Source organism: Nicotiana attenuata, chromosome 1 (assembly GCF_001879085.1).
Source record: "Nicotiana attenuata strain UT chromosome 1, NIATTr2, whole genome shotgun sequence".
NCBI classification, from domain to species: domain Eukaryota; kingdom Viridiplantae; phylum Streptophyta; class Magnoliopsida; order Solanales; family Solanaceae; genus Nicotiana; species Nicotiana attenuata.
In genome coordinates this window covers 13,608,248-13,626,762 of record NC_031989.1, presented here as the reverse complement: position 1 = coordinate 13,626,762, position 18,515 = coordinate 13,608,248, and the positions used below count along the sequence as shown (strand labels likewise).

Here is an 18,515-nt window from a genome sequence, read left to right as displayed (position 1 = left end):
TGTCTGTATCCTCTCTTCTTCCTTAAAACCGAAGCTTCTCCGTGCATTTTGTGGAACAATTTTATTTTATTTCGAACTGATTTAATTAATTAGTTAGTAAGATGTGCATTGTCGATTTGTCATCATCTCATTGGTTGGAGGTCCTCAAAGTCCAAAGAATGAAAGAATAGACATTTGCTTTTTTTTTTTTTTTTTTAATTTCCTTTCTTTTTTGGTTGTTTTAAGTTTGCAAATAGAAAAGGAGCATAGATTATAGAAGGTTTCTCATATATTTGCTCCGAGTTTTTATTTTTCTTGTATATTTTTATTATGATTTGGTTTGTAAATTTGTATAGTATCTTTGGTTAATGAAAGGGGCTCATTCTAAAAAAATTGAAATATTTCTCTTTCTATATAGTTATTTGTTTATTGAGCTCAGCGCGATATCATAAATAGAAGAATTGGTACGGAATTCTTTTTTCTTTTTTTAGTGAAATGAAATAAACTAAAGGTAAATGTTTGAAAGCAAATTTCAATATTTGAAATCTTATAGTAATAATTAAGGAGTAATACATAATTTCAAGAAATTTCTCGTATAGTACTAAAAGACCTAGTTTAATTAATTTATTGTTATTTTTGTACCAAAATATATTTATTAGTCTGATTATTAATAAAGCCCTCCATTTAAAAAGGAAAAAAGGGGGCACGTCGCCTAGTTTCAAGATGTGTTACGTGCATGTAAAGGTTCTATGAAACAAACCCGAAATTCCTCACTATATAATAAGAAAGGGAATCACTAATTACAACCTTGAGATACCAATTGCAACACTCAAACTACTGCAATGGAAACTAAGTAACTACGAATAGAGATAAGAATAGGGATAAGAAGAAGAATTTAGAGAAAGGGGATGAGGTAGAGATTCAGAAGAGGAGATGAGAAGCACGGTCTTGAGCCAAAGCTGTAACATAATTCCTATCCTCTGTATTCCCCCTGGATCCCAAATATAATGTCCTAGCACTTTATTTGGTTGTTTAGTCATTGGGCCTCTTCTCAATTTAGCTCCAGGCCCAATACTCCCAAGTGGATCAGCTTTGTTGCACACTTCTAGCCCATTATCCCATACTGAGTCACGCAGGTTCACAACAGTACCTCCTGCCTTAAAAAGAACCTTGTCCTCAAGGTTCGAGTAAAGTAGAAAATGCAGCAATATCCGCTTGACCTTGTCAACAGCAAACAGTAAATGCAAAGCAACAGTAGGATAGTTGGTTTTCTCTTCCCATAGCTCCGCCTGACCTCTAGGTAGTAGAAGCATAACAGTACAACAATTTGGATCACCATTCAATGAGATCAATCTAGCTAAGTGTGAAGTTGCACCATGTATTTTGTCTTGAAGTAGAAACAATGTTATCCAATCAAAGGAGCCCTCAAACTTCAAAAAACTAGCCTGCATGAGTTGCAGAACTTTAACTTCTGAAAGTTTTGAAGCAAGCCGAGCCAATCCAAATTTTATTCTTTTATAAGTGATTATTCCACTATTGTTTGTAGCCATGCTCGCGAACACATATTTTAGATACTTGATTTCTTCTTCTGAAAAATCTACTGCAATGACCTTTATCGCTGGTTTCATGAGATTGCCTATTACCCGGAACTGCTTCAGTTTGGACAGCACTATATGGTCTATTGGCTTGTCTGCTGCTTCCTCCCATTGAAGCCATGGTTGTTCAATAACTTTTGCGGAAGTACTTCTCTGTTTCGTATCCTCTAGTAGCATTGTTGGAACTAGGTCCTTTGCATTATTTGTTATGGATGGCCATGGACTAAGAAGAAAGTCATTTACTCCATCGATGAAGATATGAAGTCCAAATATAGTCGCCTGCGTTGCATATTCATCCTTGCTAACCAGCAGGGAACTCTCTAGCTTAAGCTCCTTATGCATAACAACCATGAAATGGCCATTGTGGACTACATTGGGAGCTGTCTAAAACTATCAGCATGTTCTTTCTCTAATGAACATCCTCGGGTGATGGTTCCATCAAATAACTTCCCTCCAGCACACAGTACCATTGGAAGGTGCATATAACACTTGTCCTTACAAAATGATGTAGGCAAAATAGTCGAGCGATTTAGTACTATGCAACTCGAAAATAAACACTGAAAATTCTGTTGCAAATACTGCTTTAACACGAACTCTTCCAACCAAGTTGGGTTTGTAGACTCAACCGACAAGATATCATCAGGAACATACGTCTCAATATCAAGGACCTCATTAGCCAATATGAACTTTTTATCACGTGGCAGAATAGACACATGCCTAAGAAAATGAATCACTCATGACTCCTTATGTGAAATTGGACTTAGCATAAATCTATTTGGAACCCTCTGAGGAATGTTGGCAAATGCTAAGACTACACTGGTTCGTGATTTTTCCTCCTCCACAATAGTAGTTCCACTTCGGATTTCCACATTCCAATAGAAACCAAAAGGAAACCACTAAGGAATTGAAATTACTGAGTGAACTTTCTAACAACTCAGTAGCTATCTCAAAATTATCCGCAAAGCTAAAAACACCAGAATGTAGTGTAATGGGCAAGTACCGTGATTTATCCAAATGTACATTCAAGTGCTCAAATAAAATATGTAGAGGAACAGACTCACCGGGATCAAATGGTAGGTATATAGATAAATGCTCATGAATCAATTTGCTTCCATCCAAAATCAAGAGGCCATTCCTGACCCCGGGTGATTCGACCACTTCATTGTCAACCAAAGGTTGATCGGAATGGTGCGGAAAATTATCAACCGACTGACTCGCATCAATTCTAGAGTGCTTGTTATCTTCATATGTAACTATGCTACCTTCTCCATTGCCAATGATAAAAGGAAGTCTATATGCATGGATAATGAGATGGGTATTTACACAATCTTTACTCTCTGACTCCAGCTCTTTGCTGAGAACAGGACAAATAATCTCAAAGTCATCTGCCATAGGTGAGAACTCTTGAGAAGTTTGCCCAGCTCCTTGACAAAAATTATCAAACACCTCGCCTGCGTGTGTTGCTGAGGATCCCTTAATTAGATCGATACTCGCCGAAATAAGAACTTCAGAAACGGGCGTAGATTCCACAAGAGAGGTACTAACCTCATCTCTGTGAGAGCTTTCATCAAACACCTGTACCTCCTCTGATGTTGCATCTTTTAAGTCAGACTCGGGCTCTTTGGTAACAACTTTTATTGAAGATCGCTCAGTAGCAAACACCTTGGAACCACAGCAGCCATGTGACATTTTGGCGAACACCTGGGCTTCACTATTTGTGAAATATTCCCTAATTGTAGCCACGTGACCTTCCGGCGATTCGAGATGCAGTTTACCAAAACGAATCCGTACGTTTTCAACAAAATGTTCCCAATCCGACAATTGCTTGTTCCGAAAAAGCCATCGGAACCACTCCAACGCCTCACCATCTAGGTACAAAGAAGCACGCAATAACTTGTTGTTTTCCGATGTGCCATGGAATTCAAAGTAGCGTTCAGCCTGAGAAATCCATAACTCTGGATCCTTGCCACAGAATCATCGGAATTCCACAGGAGTAGGCTTGCTCGTTGCAAGGTTTTCAACCAATCCATGTAACAAGGAACGAATTTCAGCAATATCCTTCGACCATGAATCCTTCACGACCTTAATTGAATCATCGATAGTTCGAATTATTTGGCCCTCCATAGAAGACCTCTGGATGAAAGCACCAATGAAACAAACCCGAAATTCCTCACTATATAATAAGAAAGGGAATCACTAATTACAACCTTGAGATACCAATTGCAACACTCAAACTACTGTAATGGAAACTAAGTAACTACGAATAGAGATAAGAATAGGGATGAGAAGAAGAACTTAGAGAAAGGGGATGAGGTAGAGATTCAGAAGAGGAGATGAGAAGCACAGTTTTGAGCCAAAGCTGTAACATAATTCCTATCCTCTGTATTCCCCCGGATCCCAAATATAATGTCCTAGCACTTTATTTTGGTTGTTTAGTCATTGGGCCTCTTCTCAATTTAGCTCCAGGCCCAATACTCCCAAGTGGATCAGCTCTGTTGCACACTTCTAGCCCATTATCCCATACTAGTCACGCAGGTTCACAACATTCTATTTATTCGTAAGAAAGGATTCTTCGTCAAGTAAATTTAAGAAATACAAAAACACTTACATGAACCCGGGTTAGGGCAAGGAAAATCTTGATACTCTTTTCATATATTTCATTTCATAAATATTTACGTGTAAATTTACGAAAAAACTTGCAATAACTCACTCAAACAAACCCCAAATGGTCAACATGAGAAGGAAGGAGTAGCATTTATTCTGAAATAAAATATTGATAGATTCTTCATAATCATATAATCTAGTTACAGCTCAATTTAATATTTATTTTTTCCTTTTTTGGTTGTTTAAATTTGCGAATAGAAAAGGAGCATAGATTACATAAGGTCTCTGATATATTTGCTTGGAGTTCTTATTTTTCTTGTATATTTTTATTATGGTTTGGTTTGTATAGTATCTTTGTTTAATGAAAGGCGTTGATCCTAAAAAAAATTATTTATCCTTTTATATAGTTATTTGTTTACTTAGCTTAACACGAAATCATAAATATAATAAATTGGTACTGATTTTTCTTCTCCTTTTTTAGTAAAATAAAATAAAACCAGAGATAAATGTTTGAAAGCAAATTTCAATATTCGAAATCTAATAGTAATAGTTAAGGAGTAACATATAGTATTTCAAGAAATTTCTCGCATAGTACTGAAAGACCTAGTATTTTTGTACCAAAATATATTTATTAGTGTGATCATTAATAAAGCCCTCCATTTAGAAAGGAAAAGAAAGGGTACGTCGCCTAGTTTCATGACGTGTTACGTGCATGTAAAGGTTGTATTTATCCGCAAGAAAGGATTATTCGTCAACTAAATTTAGAAAATACGGAAACACTTACATGAACCCGAGTTAGGGCAAGGAAAATCTTGATATTCTTTTCATATTTTTCAATTTTATAAATATCTACTCGTAAATTTGTGAAAGACCCATGTAATAATTCACTCAAACGAAACCCAAATGGTCAAAAAGAGAAGGAAAGAGTAGCATTTATTCTGAGATAAAATATTTTAATAGAATCTTCGTAATAATCTAGTTACAACTCCATTTAATGTTTATTTTCTTTTTTCGTTTTTGGTTGTGTTTAAGTTTGCGAATAGAAAAGGAGCATAGTTTAGAGAAGGTCTCTCCTATATTTGCTTGGAGTTTTTATTTTTCTTGTATATTTTTATTATATTTTGGTTTGTATGGTATCTTTGTCTAATGAAAGGCGTAGAATCTAAAAAAAATTGAATTATTTATCCTTCTATATAGTTATTTGTTTATTGAGTTCAACGCGAAATCATAAATAGAATAAAGTGGTACCGAATTTTCTTCTCCTCTTTTAGTAAAACAAAATAAAACCAGAGGTAATTTTTTGAAAGGAATCTAATAGTAATAATTAAGGAGTAATATATAGTATTTTAAGAAATTTCTCGTGTAGTACTACAAGACCTAGCTTAATTAATTTATTTTTATATTTTGTACAAAAATATATATTTATCCTGATCATTAATAAATTCATGTCGGAGATTTAAAATTTAAAAATAAAATTGTTTCTAGCTGCTTCCGGAAAAGATCAAACTCTCGACCAAAATAATCCTTAGTGATTTAAAATATGACAAAGATAAGAGAAGATTACAAGAAAAATGCTAGGATTTTGTTGGGACGATGTGCCTTCGAAAAGGCTAATTATATAACCTTCATTAATATATAACATAATTTCCTTTTCAAGCAAAAAAAGAAAAGTTTCTTGATAATGACTTACAAATTCGAATACAAGAAATTGACGAAGTATAATTGCTATAAAGAAAATTCACACTTTTTCATCCTTTCACAAATGAGAAGCATATAAGTCCTTCTTGATAATGTAGCCTTTGATCTTTGACAATGCTTAAGAAAAAGACAACTATACTTAAAACAAGAAGAAATTATATCCCATAAGTTATGGATTCTTATAATCCACTTCCAATACTTAAAGATATCAATGATAATAAATTAATGAGTTTTGAATGAATGTCATGAATACTTTAACTACTAGGATAGAGAATATGACTTCCCATATCTTATGTTCTGGAGATAGTTTCATTACAAATAAATATTTAAACCGACCATTTATTCGTATTATTAAAATTATAGTCTCAAAACTAACCTTTTCTTTAATATATTTCATATCGGTCTAGAAGAATGGCCGTGATTGTCAAAAATATCGTGACGAATAATTCATACTACAAAATTATACCCCAAATTCCTAGCAATTTCAAGGAAATTAGTTCTTTCTCTCGAGCAATGATTTGACCTTTAATTCTGAGTTGAGGTTACAAGTACAGTGGGCAATATAAAAATTGGCTGACTTTATTAAGGTAAACACGGAGTTTTAATTCTAAATTATATAAGTGCATATTAAATTAGCTAAGAAGAACTACAATTTTATGCAATTATTTATAATTTATAGCCGATATATATTTCATCTATTCATGCTAAAATATGGCCTTTATACATAAATGTATAAGATTTTAGATTGACGTGTTCAAAGTATTATTACGCCCACGCTAAATTAATGATAATGATGTTCTATACCATAGAGATATGTTTTGAGTTTAAATAACGAAATGAGGATTTATATACGATTCTAATATATTTGATATTAAGATATTATTATTATTATTTGTGTTTATACCACAACTTTTAGACGCCACGATATCGTTTCGTCAGCCTTTTATTTTTTGTTAAAGAATTCCTTCATTGTCAATCTCAGCACTATGCCATAAAAAACATGAAAATTTTATAAAACTCGAGATTGTAGGACCAAGTGAGTGGATAGAAGGAATATTCCATGACATACTCGATGATCTTTTTCTCCCCGCTATAAAGCTATTTAACTTGTCTCGTCAATGCCACCATAAAATTCAATTATCAACGACAAGTTCTAACCTTATGAGTGTGTACTTGGATTAGGATATCAATTGATTGCCGCGTTCTTGAGTTTGACTAGTATACTAATATGGTTTACCTCCCAAGGTTATGATGAAGTGATAAATATTTTTTTTATTTTTAATTAAAAGTCTCGAGTTTGAGCATTGACTATAAAATTAGTTTTGATAGAAAGCTCTTTACCCCCTCAAAATGAGACTCTTTGGCCCGAAACCAATTTCCGAATTAGTTGAGCCCGGAATATATTACGCGTACCACATACATCTGACACAAAATACTGAATTAAAAAAAAAAAGGCAATAATATAATCTCAGACTTCGCTCTAACTTCACACCTTATATTTAAGAGAATTTTTCATAAAGCACCATCTTTTAGCCCTAATTAGTCATTTATAGATACCCTTTGCTATATTACTTGTTATAGATACCTTTTATGTTTTTATACAATGTATTTCATGTATTTAAGCAGTTGTAAACCAAAAAAATAGGCATAAAAACGGGAACTCTGGCTAAGGGTATCTGTATTTATCTGTATTCAAGCTGAATACAGATAAAATTCAGTAACGTTTTTGCGCAAATTTTGGGAAGTTAAACTTGTTAAAAACGGAAGGAAATAAATTCACATGATAGTCTCCTAATTTAACTCAAAGAAATAATACGAGTACACACTAATCTGCTCAAAGAATGCAGAATAATCTTCTCCCTTTTTTCGTGAAAAGAAGCAAAAAACAGAGCATCCAAATTCTTCAATTCTCTTCTCCTTTTTTCGATTGATACAAATTATATACAAAATAAGTTATAGTTGCTCTATACATATGGCAAGTTTAATAGTTTTGTTGCGTCATTCTGGCAAGTGGAACGATGAGGGCAATTATATCGATTTTGCAACTGAGGGAATACTGATTAAGGAGTATGCCTCCTTTAATGATCTAGTTGCTTCAATTTCTAATCAACTGGGTATAGATTTGAGCTCAAAGACCATTAAAATACAATACAAAGTAGAAGGAAATTGCACGCCAATGGAAATACACAATGATATGGGTTACAGAGTGTATGTAGAATTGAAAAAAGAGAACAGAGAATTTGGGATGTATCCTTTGTGCATAACTACTATCGAAAAAGAACTTATAGACGGAGCAGTTCAAAGGTACGATTCCGATACTGATAATACACTAGCTATAGAATTTGTCAATTCAGGAGAAGCGATTGGAGTGTTCGAACTCCACAATGATTTGATAATTTCAAAAACCAATCAAAAGGAGGTTATGGTCGGACAAGTTTATAAGGATAAGGCTACATTGAAAGAGGTGATGGAGAATTATGCTATAGCTCAAAGGTTTCAATTCCGGGTTGATCGGTCTAATGCTGTCAGGTTTGTTTTTTGTTTAAATTTGTTGTATTTATGCGTATTTGTGTGTTTCCTCCTGGTGAACACATATGAAAACTTATATTTGTTTAGGGTGCTTAAATACATGTATTCAAATGTATTTTAATGGTGTACAAACACAACAGAGGCTCTAATTATTTTCTTATTTTGTCTACTGTGGTATTAAGTCTTTGCATATTCATACAAGTGTATTCAGTTGTATTCATTGTGTTTGAACCCATGTAACTATATTGGAATTCAGTTGTATACAAAATTATATATACACTTGTGAATTCGTTAACATGTATTCAGGATGTATATATGTCAGATTCTATTTGTCTGATGTATGAGCTGTATTTGTTGTAAACAAGTATGCTAATCAAATGTTAAATGATTAATTCTTTGCAGCTATGCATTATTATGTATTTCAGAAGATTGTGAATGGAGGTTTAAGGCCTCAAGCATTAACAAATCAGAACTATTCAAGGTGAGAGAATTCAATGATAACCATACATGTCCGCTGAAGGATAAGGTGTACGAGCAGCGACAGGCTAGTAGCAGCCTTATATGTGGTATTATAAGGCCAAAGCTTACAAACCATAAGAGGAAATACACTCCGAGGGACATTTTTGATGATGTGAAATCAGATTTAGGTGTAGATGTTAGCTACATGTTGGCGTGGAGGGCTAAAGGAAAGGCAATGAATTTTCTTAGAGGTGAACCGGCTGATTCATACAAAAAATTACCAGGATACTTATATACAATGGATATGACATATCCAGGTTCCCACATCAAAATGGTAAAGTCGCCAAAGAATGAATTCATGTACGTGTATATATCATTGTATGCCTTTATAAGGGGGTTTGATCATTGTAGACCAATTGTTGTTGTGGATGGAAGTCACCTAAAATCTTACTACACCGGGACATTCGTTTCGGCAAGCACGTTGGATGGTGCAGGTGAGTATCTGAATAATAATACAATCTGTTAATATTTTAAATATTGAAATACATGTATTAAGAAATAATTATATTCAATTGTATTTACAGGTCATATATTGCCACTAGCATATGGTGTTATTGATTCAGAGAATGATGCTACTTGGACGTGGTTCTTTGAGCAATTCAAGATAGCATACGGTGTAAGGAAAAACATGTGCATCGTTTCAGATAGAAATGAGAGTATCATTAAATCTGTATCGAGAGTGTATCCGGATGTACCGCATTTTGCTTGTATATGGCATCTGTGGAACAACGTATATAAGAAATTCAAAAAGAGCCATACCAAGTTGAGCGAGATATACTTTTCGATGGCAAAAGCATACACAGAAGCTGAATTTGACAGTCTAATGGAGAAGGTGGAGATGGTAGATATTAGGGTGAAAGAATACTTAGAGTTAGCTGGTTACGAAAAGTGGGCTAGGTTGTATGCACTTGTTAACAGGGGATGGACAATGACGTCAAATATTGCTGAGTCAATCAATGCCGCACTAGTTTCAGCAAGGGAGTTGCCAATATACGACTTCCTCGAAGAAGTTAGGAAGATGTTTGGACGTTGGAATTGTAGTAACTGCAAAGAAGCTACATAGACATACAAGACGCTTGGGAAAAAATACCAGGAGATGCTGGAGTTGAATGAGAGAATGTGTACACGTATGACTGTAAGTTAAATTTTACTGTCATTGTTGTATATACTTTTAGTTAATTTCTGAATTACTGGCATGAATACAACTGAATACAATCATTTTTAAGTAGAACTACAATTAATATATATGAATTCAACTACATTCAAGCACATAACATGCATATTTTTCCATAGATCTGATATGAATACAACCGAATATAACTAATTTACATGCTGAAAAAACTATTGAAATACATCAGAATGCAACTAGTTATATGATATATAAATTTTATATGTATTGTCAATACGTATGATTATAATGCTTTTGTTAGCATACTGTTGCCTAAACTACAGCAGACTTTTGATAAGTTCTGCACTTCTCGCAGATGACATTTTGCTGGTCCATATACATGATGTATTCATATATATGCAAATGTTTCTGTTATATGTAACTTATTAATTCAACATTATACATTTGGTAATTCAGCTAAATATGTTCAAAGCTTATATTTCTATTTTTAAATGTAGGTGGTACGTCAAATGAATACTTACATACGGTTAACGATGGTGGGAGGAATTACAAAGTCTGCCTGTTAGAGAGAAAATGTGTTTGTGGGAGGTTCCAATTGATGAATTGCCATGCCCACATGCTTGGGCTGTATTGAAGAGCAAGTTTCTAATGCCAGATGAATATTGCTCTAACTACTACAAACCAAGTACAATTGTAATGACATACGATGTGCCAGTGTACCCGCTACCGGACAAAAATGATTGGAATATACCAGAACATGTAGCAGAGGAGGTTGTACTACCACCCAAATGGAAAAGACCTCCTGGAAGGCCAAAGAAGAAGGGCGATAAAACTTTAAGTGAACTGCTGCAGCCGAAAAACCAACATTCATGTAGCATATGTGGGCAGGGAGGACATAACAAGCGAACGTGTAGAAATGCTCCACGTAATAAATAGTTTTATTCTGACATGTATTGGTGGTTAACGATTTGTCAATACTTATGATGCCATTAGCAGCTATCTCTTTGTCAAGTAATATATATTGAAATGACATTTGTTAATATTTCTGGAATACATTTAGTTGAAGAATTTGTATACATATATATATATATATATATATATATGAAGTATATATTAAATTAAATACACCAAAATACAACTGAATAATTTATTTAAATGCAACTAGCTAATACTGAATAATACACTTAAATACAATTCAGAACATCTGAATACATATGACTACGTACAACCTGTTGTATACATCTGAAGTTGTGTTCTGTAATATGTATTATATGATAATGAAAGATATATCTGAATGGATGCAGCTGAATACAATTGAATACAACTGAAGATAAGCAGGAATACTTATGAATAAACCCAGTAAAACTGTCATAGAAAAGTTGCAATTGTCATACACGAACAAAAATGTATAAGTGATAAGTTTTTAAAACTAAATAGCATCTACACCCAAAACTACTCAAAACAGTATCCTGAATAATATATATGAAGTATATAGTAAATTTAATACACCCAAATACAACTGAATACACTTAAATAATACATTTAAATACAACTAGCTAATACTAAATAATACACTTAAATACAATTGAGTACACCTGAATACATATGACTACGTACAACCTGCTTAATACATCTGAAGTTGTGTTCTGTAATATGTATTATATGAACTTGAAAGATATATGTGAATGGATGCAGCTGAATACAATTGAATACAATTGAAGATAAGTAGGAATACTTATGAATAAACCAGTGAAACTGTCATTGAAAAGTTGCAATTGTCATACACGAACAAAAATGTATAAGTGATAAGTTTTTAAAACTAAATAGCATCTACACCCAATACTACTCAAAACAGTATCCTTCTTGAATCTACACTCCAAAACTAAAATGACCTAAAGCTATTCTAAAACTATCTGCAACTTTGCCTCCGACTCAGTGAATTGCCTAGCAATCTTTGAAGGTGTTTCATTCTCGCTTATGGCATCAGCACCTATCTTGCGCATAGCATAGTCCCAGAGGAGAGCACCATATCTTTGACGGAGTAGAGTGGAGTCAAATGTTGTTTTTGGAATCTCTCCAATAGTGCTAAGAAACTCTGCGTATACTGCAACATGCACTCCACAATCCCTAAAAAATAATTGATTGAAACAATTAAAAATAATTCATACAATTAGATTTGTATACAACATTCAAGAATGATGATTGAATACTTACATGCTGCCCGCTTTCTGTTGAGGCAGATCTGAAATGAAACAAACTTCAAAGGGATCGTTATGTGACTTGTCAGTGTATGCTGGATAAGCAGACCAATCTATGCCTTGACTATCGCTGTAAAAGTCACTGATTGATAGATACAGAGGAAGAAGCTTAGCTAGCTTATCAATCTCAGAAACTACATAGGCATCATGACCTGCAGATCTGTACGAGTCATTCACTTTGATACATCTCTCCTTGAATGTGACAACAGCCAATACCCAGTGTAGTTTGTCCTTCAAGTTGATTGGTATCAAGACATTATCCACAGTATGCCAAGGTACATTAGCATGCAATCTGTAGCCCCTCATATACTCACATACCACGTCCTCTTGTTTGGCTACATTAGCATCACTATCTGCGATTCTTGTCTCGAATATACAATCAACAGTTGTATACTTGAAGTCCCTATGATGATTGTACTTTCCCTTCTTTCTCAAGTAGTAGAATATGACGTCCATATGCTATACACAAAAGAGGTTAGTAGATGGTGTGAGTTTAATTGCTTGAACTAAGAAATAATATAGCTGCATACAGACAAATACATATCTACTATAGATGAATACTAATGTTTAGAAATACTTCTGAATTTAGAAGTTGAATACAGCTGAAGATAACTGCAATAGAAATCAGCTGTAGTCAGCATTTGAATACAGCTGAAGATAAAAGCATTTGAATTCAACTGAAATATATATATTATAGATGAATACAGTTGATTAATAAAGCTGAATACAAATGCATACAGAAATTAGATGAATACATATGAATACAGGTGTTAATAAAGCTGAATACAAATGCATTCAGGGGATTAAAACTGTTGAATTTAATTGAAAATACCTGAATACAGATGAATACATATGTTGAATAATACTGAATATAGAAATTGAATACAACTGATGCTAGCTGTTTAATACAGTTTAATGCAACTGACCATAGATGAATACAGTTGAATACACCACAGTAAAACTGAATACAGCTGAGTATAACTAAGTTACATGCTGCAAAAAACAATAGAAAATACCTTGATTACAAAAGAATTCAGGGTATTAAAACTGTTGAATTTAATTGAAAATACAGTTTAATCAGGGGATTAATATATGAATACAGTTGAATACATCACAATATACGTTTGAATGAAACAGCATGTTGTTATTCAAAGAAAATTAGTCAGTTTGTTGAAAAACTTACGTTGTCATCCCATAGCTTTCCGTCAATTGATAGAAGGTAAAACCAATTTTTGGAATTAACTTGATCAACTCCAAAATCCAACGGTATGCGAAGTATTGACTTGTTCTTCTTGTAATGGTCTTCCAAATTACTTCTACAAGTATGGTATAAAAATCATTATATACATTTTTCAAAATATGAAAACTTAATACAATGACCGGGGGAAAACTCACTTCTGATCATGTCTAGCTAGAAGACCATCACGAACCCATTTTTGTCATATTCTTGAATGATTAACATAGGATGTGGCCTCGTTACTGAATCATCCTCAAAGGGGTGTCTTTTCTCAAAAATGGGGGTCAACTTTAAAAAACTGTACCTGTTGTACATTGAATTCGTGATTAGGGACTTTTAAATGACAAAACCACGATGAACGTTGAGTCTTAAGTTTGTAAAATCACTTACCTCCTGAGTCGAAGTTAGACTCATAAGGCGAAGAGTTCCATCTACTTGGTCGCCGATTCCTATGAGATTGCATTGGTGTGGCTTCAGCTTTTTTTGCACTGGCATGAATCAAAATTCTAGTTTCTGGAATTTTACTGGGAAGAAACTTGTCGTCCAGTTCAAATTGAGATACATAGAATTCTGTAGATACACCCTCTTGAACTTTAGATGGTATGTCGGACGGTACCTCTGATGTAGTTTTCTGGTAGTTGTATGTAACATTGTTAGTGTAGTAACTAAATGTTAGAATACAGTTAAATACATATATGTAGCTAGAATATTAAAGACACAAATTCAAGATTAACGATTCAGAATACATCTAAATATAGCTGAAATACATTTAAATACAGCTCAATATGTTAAGATTTACAAATCAGAATACATCTACATACATCTGAAATACATTTAAATACAGCAGTTAATTGCAATTATATATTAATGTTAACACAGATATGAATACAGTTAAATACATATGCTCAATATGTTAAGAATGTTAAACCTCAACATTATCTCCGACATCTGTGTGAATGCCATCATCACGTCTCCCTATGGGTTCATTTTGCTGATTTTGTTGAATATGGTCTGAAAGCTTCTTGAAGTTATCATTGATCAATGTTGTTAGAGACTTGAACTCTCCCATAACCTTAACAATACAAAAACAGTTAGAAGATTGCGGAAAAAATATATGAATGCTAAGCATTAAACTGTAATGTTTAATCTATGGTTAAATACTCACATATTCTTTGAATGAATACAGGTCTTTCCTCAAAGAAGATACTTCGTCATTTTGGCCTTGTGGCAGCTGATGGTCATGCAAAACTTTATGTCCAATTTCGGAAACACAAACAGGAGGAATGTTGGGATGATATTCTGTTTCATTATGATGCCTTTCGTGTTCCTTACGCTTTTTATGGGGCGGTGATGAAGATGGACTAACAATTGCAACATGTTTCTTCTTACATGGAAGATCGGGTGTCGGAGAAAAGTCATCCAAATCCTCTCCCGATTTGTCTGAATGAGCAAGAGTAGGTTTGTTCTCAACATCGGCGGCTACAGGAGGAATCTGAATAACGGCTAGCTCTATATCGCTTGGACTGATGTCCTTGAAAACAATCTGAAAAAATAAATATAATAAAAGTCTAACTAAAATCTTCCAAATGCAGATCTGGAAAACAAGTTTGCATATGAATATTATTGCAGGCAGTAGATGTATTCAACTGTATGCAGAATCTGTATGGATTTGTATACAAGTTTATGCAGCTGATTATTAGTCCATATGCATTTGTATACATGTATCTTGAATCTATATGCAAGTATTTATTTCTGTAAGCATTAGTATCCAAATGTATACAGCTGTCTGCATCAATATCTTCTTGCAGCTAATAATACAAGTATTTCTATCTGTATGTATTTGTATATAAATGTATTTTGCAACTGAATGCAGAAACTACAGCAGGTATTGAAGCATAAAAAATGTATGAGAATGCAACTGCATACTTCTATATGCAAACATATGCCTATTAATTATTAATAAAATCTAAACTAGCAGTGAGACAATTTGTATATTACCATGTTTCCGGTGTCATTGAACATGCCGTTCATCAGATAAGAAAAGGTTGGCTGATTTCTGGTGGTTCTCCAATTGAGTATTCTAGGGACCACGTCATCAACTCGGAGTGCAATTTTGGAATCAACAGAAGAACAACACTCATAAAACCACACTTACATAGCTAGGGGCATCCCAGCTATCCTGTAATACTTCTTCACAGCATCCATCTTCTTGCTAATCGATTTTGTCAACATCTCAAATGCTTTTAAACCCCAATGATATTCAGAATAGCGCCCACTCTCTACCAAGTCAAAATGTAGCCTTGGTATGGTTGTACTGTTTTTCTCGGATGAAAAAATGAAGGTGTGTATGAAATACAACAAAGATATCTTCAAGGCATCAACATCATTGTCGGGACCCTAGCTCTTCTCAGCAAAGCATTTCATCAAATGTTTCTTCTTGACAAGATTAGCACCTCCAAAGTACTTCTCAATAAGCCGGTTAGGAACCTTTTCACTAAACTCAAAATCAGCATCATTACCAACACATTTGAGGCCAGTAACAAGCGCAAACTCCTTTAATGAGAAATGTAATGAAGTACCGTTGACGTGTATTGCAAATACATTGTTAGGAGTACCTTCTACCTGGAGAGCCATGAAGCATCTGAAGAGTTGATGTTGGACTTCACAACGCTTCATTTGAAGAAAATTTCCAAAGCAAGTATTACCAAGTTGTTGGTACTGAACAGGAGTAAGGTTCTCTTTTATATCGGAGACTATATCAGTGTTAGTATACACACTGATATGGGGTGCAAATTTTGGCTGCTGTTTGACAAAAAACTTAATTCCCTGCATTTGACATGAATAAAAATATATAAATACAACTAAATACACTGACAAGGCTAATTACATATAAAATAACTAGATACAACACAAATGACATTAATTTATTATACATATGAATACAACTAAATACAGAATGGAACTTTTAACTGTTGAAAACAACAAATAAATACAATGAAATTGAAAGAAAAAACAGTGATGGGAACCTTGAAAGAAACTTAAAAAGACAACTATAAAAATACATCAGAATACATATAAATACAACTGAATACATGAATAATACAATTGAATTTCATCAGAAAATTACCTTTTCTTCAACTTTATCTGAGGTTTTCAATTCTTCAACCTCCTTCCCCTTGACAGATGAAGCTTCAGAGATATCGTTTTTCCTTTTTTCCCGAATGGGAAGTGTTGTCTCCTTCGTTGATTTCTCGACTTTATCATGTCGAGCTTTTGTTCTCTTCTCCAAATCAATATCTTTGGCTAAACCTGCGTCGAATTCACCTTGAGTGATTTGCAAGGAGAAAGAGGGCCCATCGAAATTGAGAAGTTTAGTGGGTATACCTCTAGTAATCAACTTGTGGGGTGTATTCTCAGACATTGTAACAATACGACTTGGGTACTGTTGATTAGATACAATTTGGTTAGTCGAGAGGTTGAGAACAAGCAAAAATGGCGAAAAATCAAAAAACAAAAATATGCGTTAGGGTTTACCCGAGATTGGGGAAGGAGGAAGCTGTGAATGAGAGCGAATGAGAACAATATAATTTTAACCGCGATTACAGGGGATTTGGAAGTATCAATTTAGAGAGAAGGGGGAAAACTTGTATTGAGAAGTTGTATGTAAAAAGGTATCTATGAGAGAGAGAATCTGAGAATGGAGATGGTAAAATTAAACATAGCGTGTATAATGGCTTAAGCGTAGGAGATACCCAAAATTAGAATTTTTGCTACAAATCATATAACATATCTATAGGATGTAATTTATTGAAATGGTATTTATTTTAAATAAATAGGGGGTTAACCTATTCTATAGGAAGTAAAAATTCCTATATTTAATTCTCAATCAAAGTCGATCAAATACTGATCAATCACCAGGCCCATTGGCTGTAAATTAGTTGCATTATAGTGTCTTTAATACACATATCCAACTCCAAATCCAAATAAAGCTTTATCACAAACAATTACCATTGAGATATGTTTATATTTCACGGTTATATTACTAGTAATCATCAAGTAAAAGTACATCTTATTTTGGACTAACAATCTATGTCGATAACAAAAGCAGTGAAATTCGATAAGTGGGGAACAATCTCTGTTGATGTAAATAAATAAATAAATAACTCTTTGTCCATGTAAATATTTTTGCACTAGTAAATGGGTAACGTTCAAATACCATATCATAAAATTTGGAATTTGCCCAAATTTTGAAGCCACAGCGCGCGGTAACACGTACATTTAACTTGGTGTGACTAATAATGGACAATAGTAGGGGTGTACAAACCGAACCGAAAAATCGTACCAAACCGAAAAGTCAAATCAAACCGATAAAAAAACCTGACTTTGGTTTGGTATTGAGTAAAAAAATCCGAACCAACCCGACAAATAAATATATAATTTTAAGATTTTATATAAAATTTTCTTTAAAAAATATCTAAAAATATTTAGGATTCTCTTGCGGGATATAAATTTTAATAGAATATGAAGTGCTCCATATTATTGACTTTAAATAACAGGTTGTATGATCACTTCATCTATCTCTTTGTTCTTCCATATTCATATCATATGTTAAGATCTATTAAGTTCTTATTATCTTTTTCGAATGTGAAGTGATTATCAATATTTAGGTATCATATTGATTTTTATGCTTAATTACTTAATTCAGTTAATCTGAAAGTGTATATCAACGAAAAATTAATACCAGACGACTAAAAAAATAGCTATTCAGTGTTACTAATAGAATTCTCCAACAAGAATATTTTAATTGATAATATGTTTGTCAATTTTTTTTATACTTTTGCTAAATATATATTTACTTATCAAATATTTGACAAAGTAAGATTGAAATAATATGTAAGTAACAAAAAATCCGAAAACCCCGACAAAAAACCGAACTAATCCAAACATATATAATTGGTTTGGTTTGG

At 33.5% G+C, this 18,515-nt stretch overlaps 2 protein-coding genes across 2 annotated transcripts; both read left to right on the top strand.

Moving 5' to 3' along the window:
* Positions 7,849-9,987, top strand: LOC109233176. The gene is made up of 3 exons (XM_019398958.1): positions 7,849-8,405; positions 8,808-9,358; positions 9,449-9,987. The coding sequence occupies exons 1-3, from the start codon at positions 7,849-7,851 to the stop codon at positions 9,985-9,987; spliced, it is 1,647 nt and encodes a 548-aa protein (XP_019254503.1).
* Positions 10,627-10,989, top strand: LOC109233166. The gene has a single exon (XM_019398950.1). It carries the CDS (start codon positions 10,627-10,629, stop codon positions 10,987-10,989), a length of 363 nt encoding a protein of 120 aa, XP_019254495.1.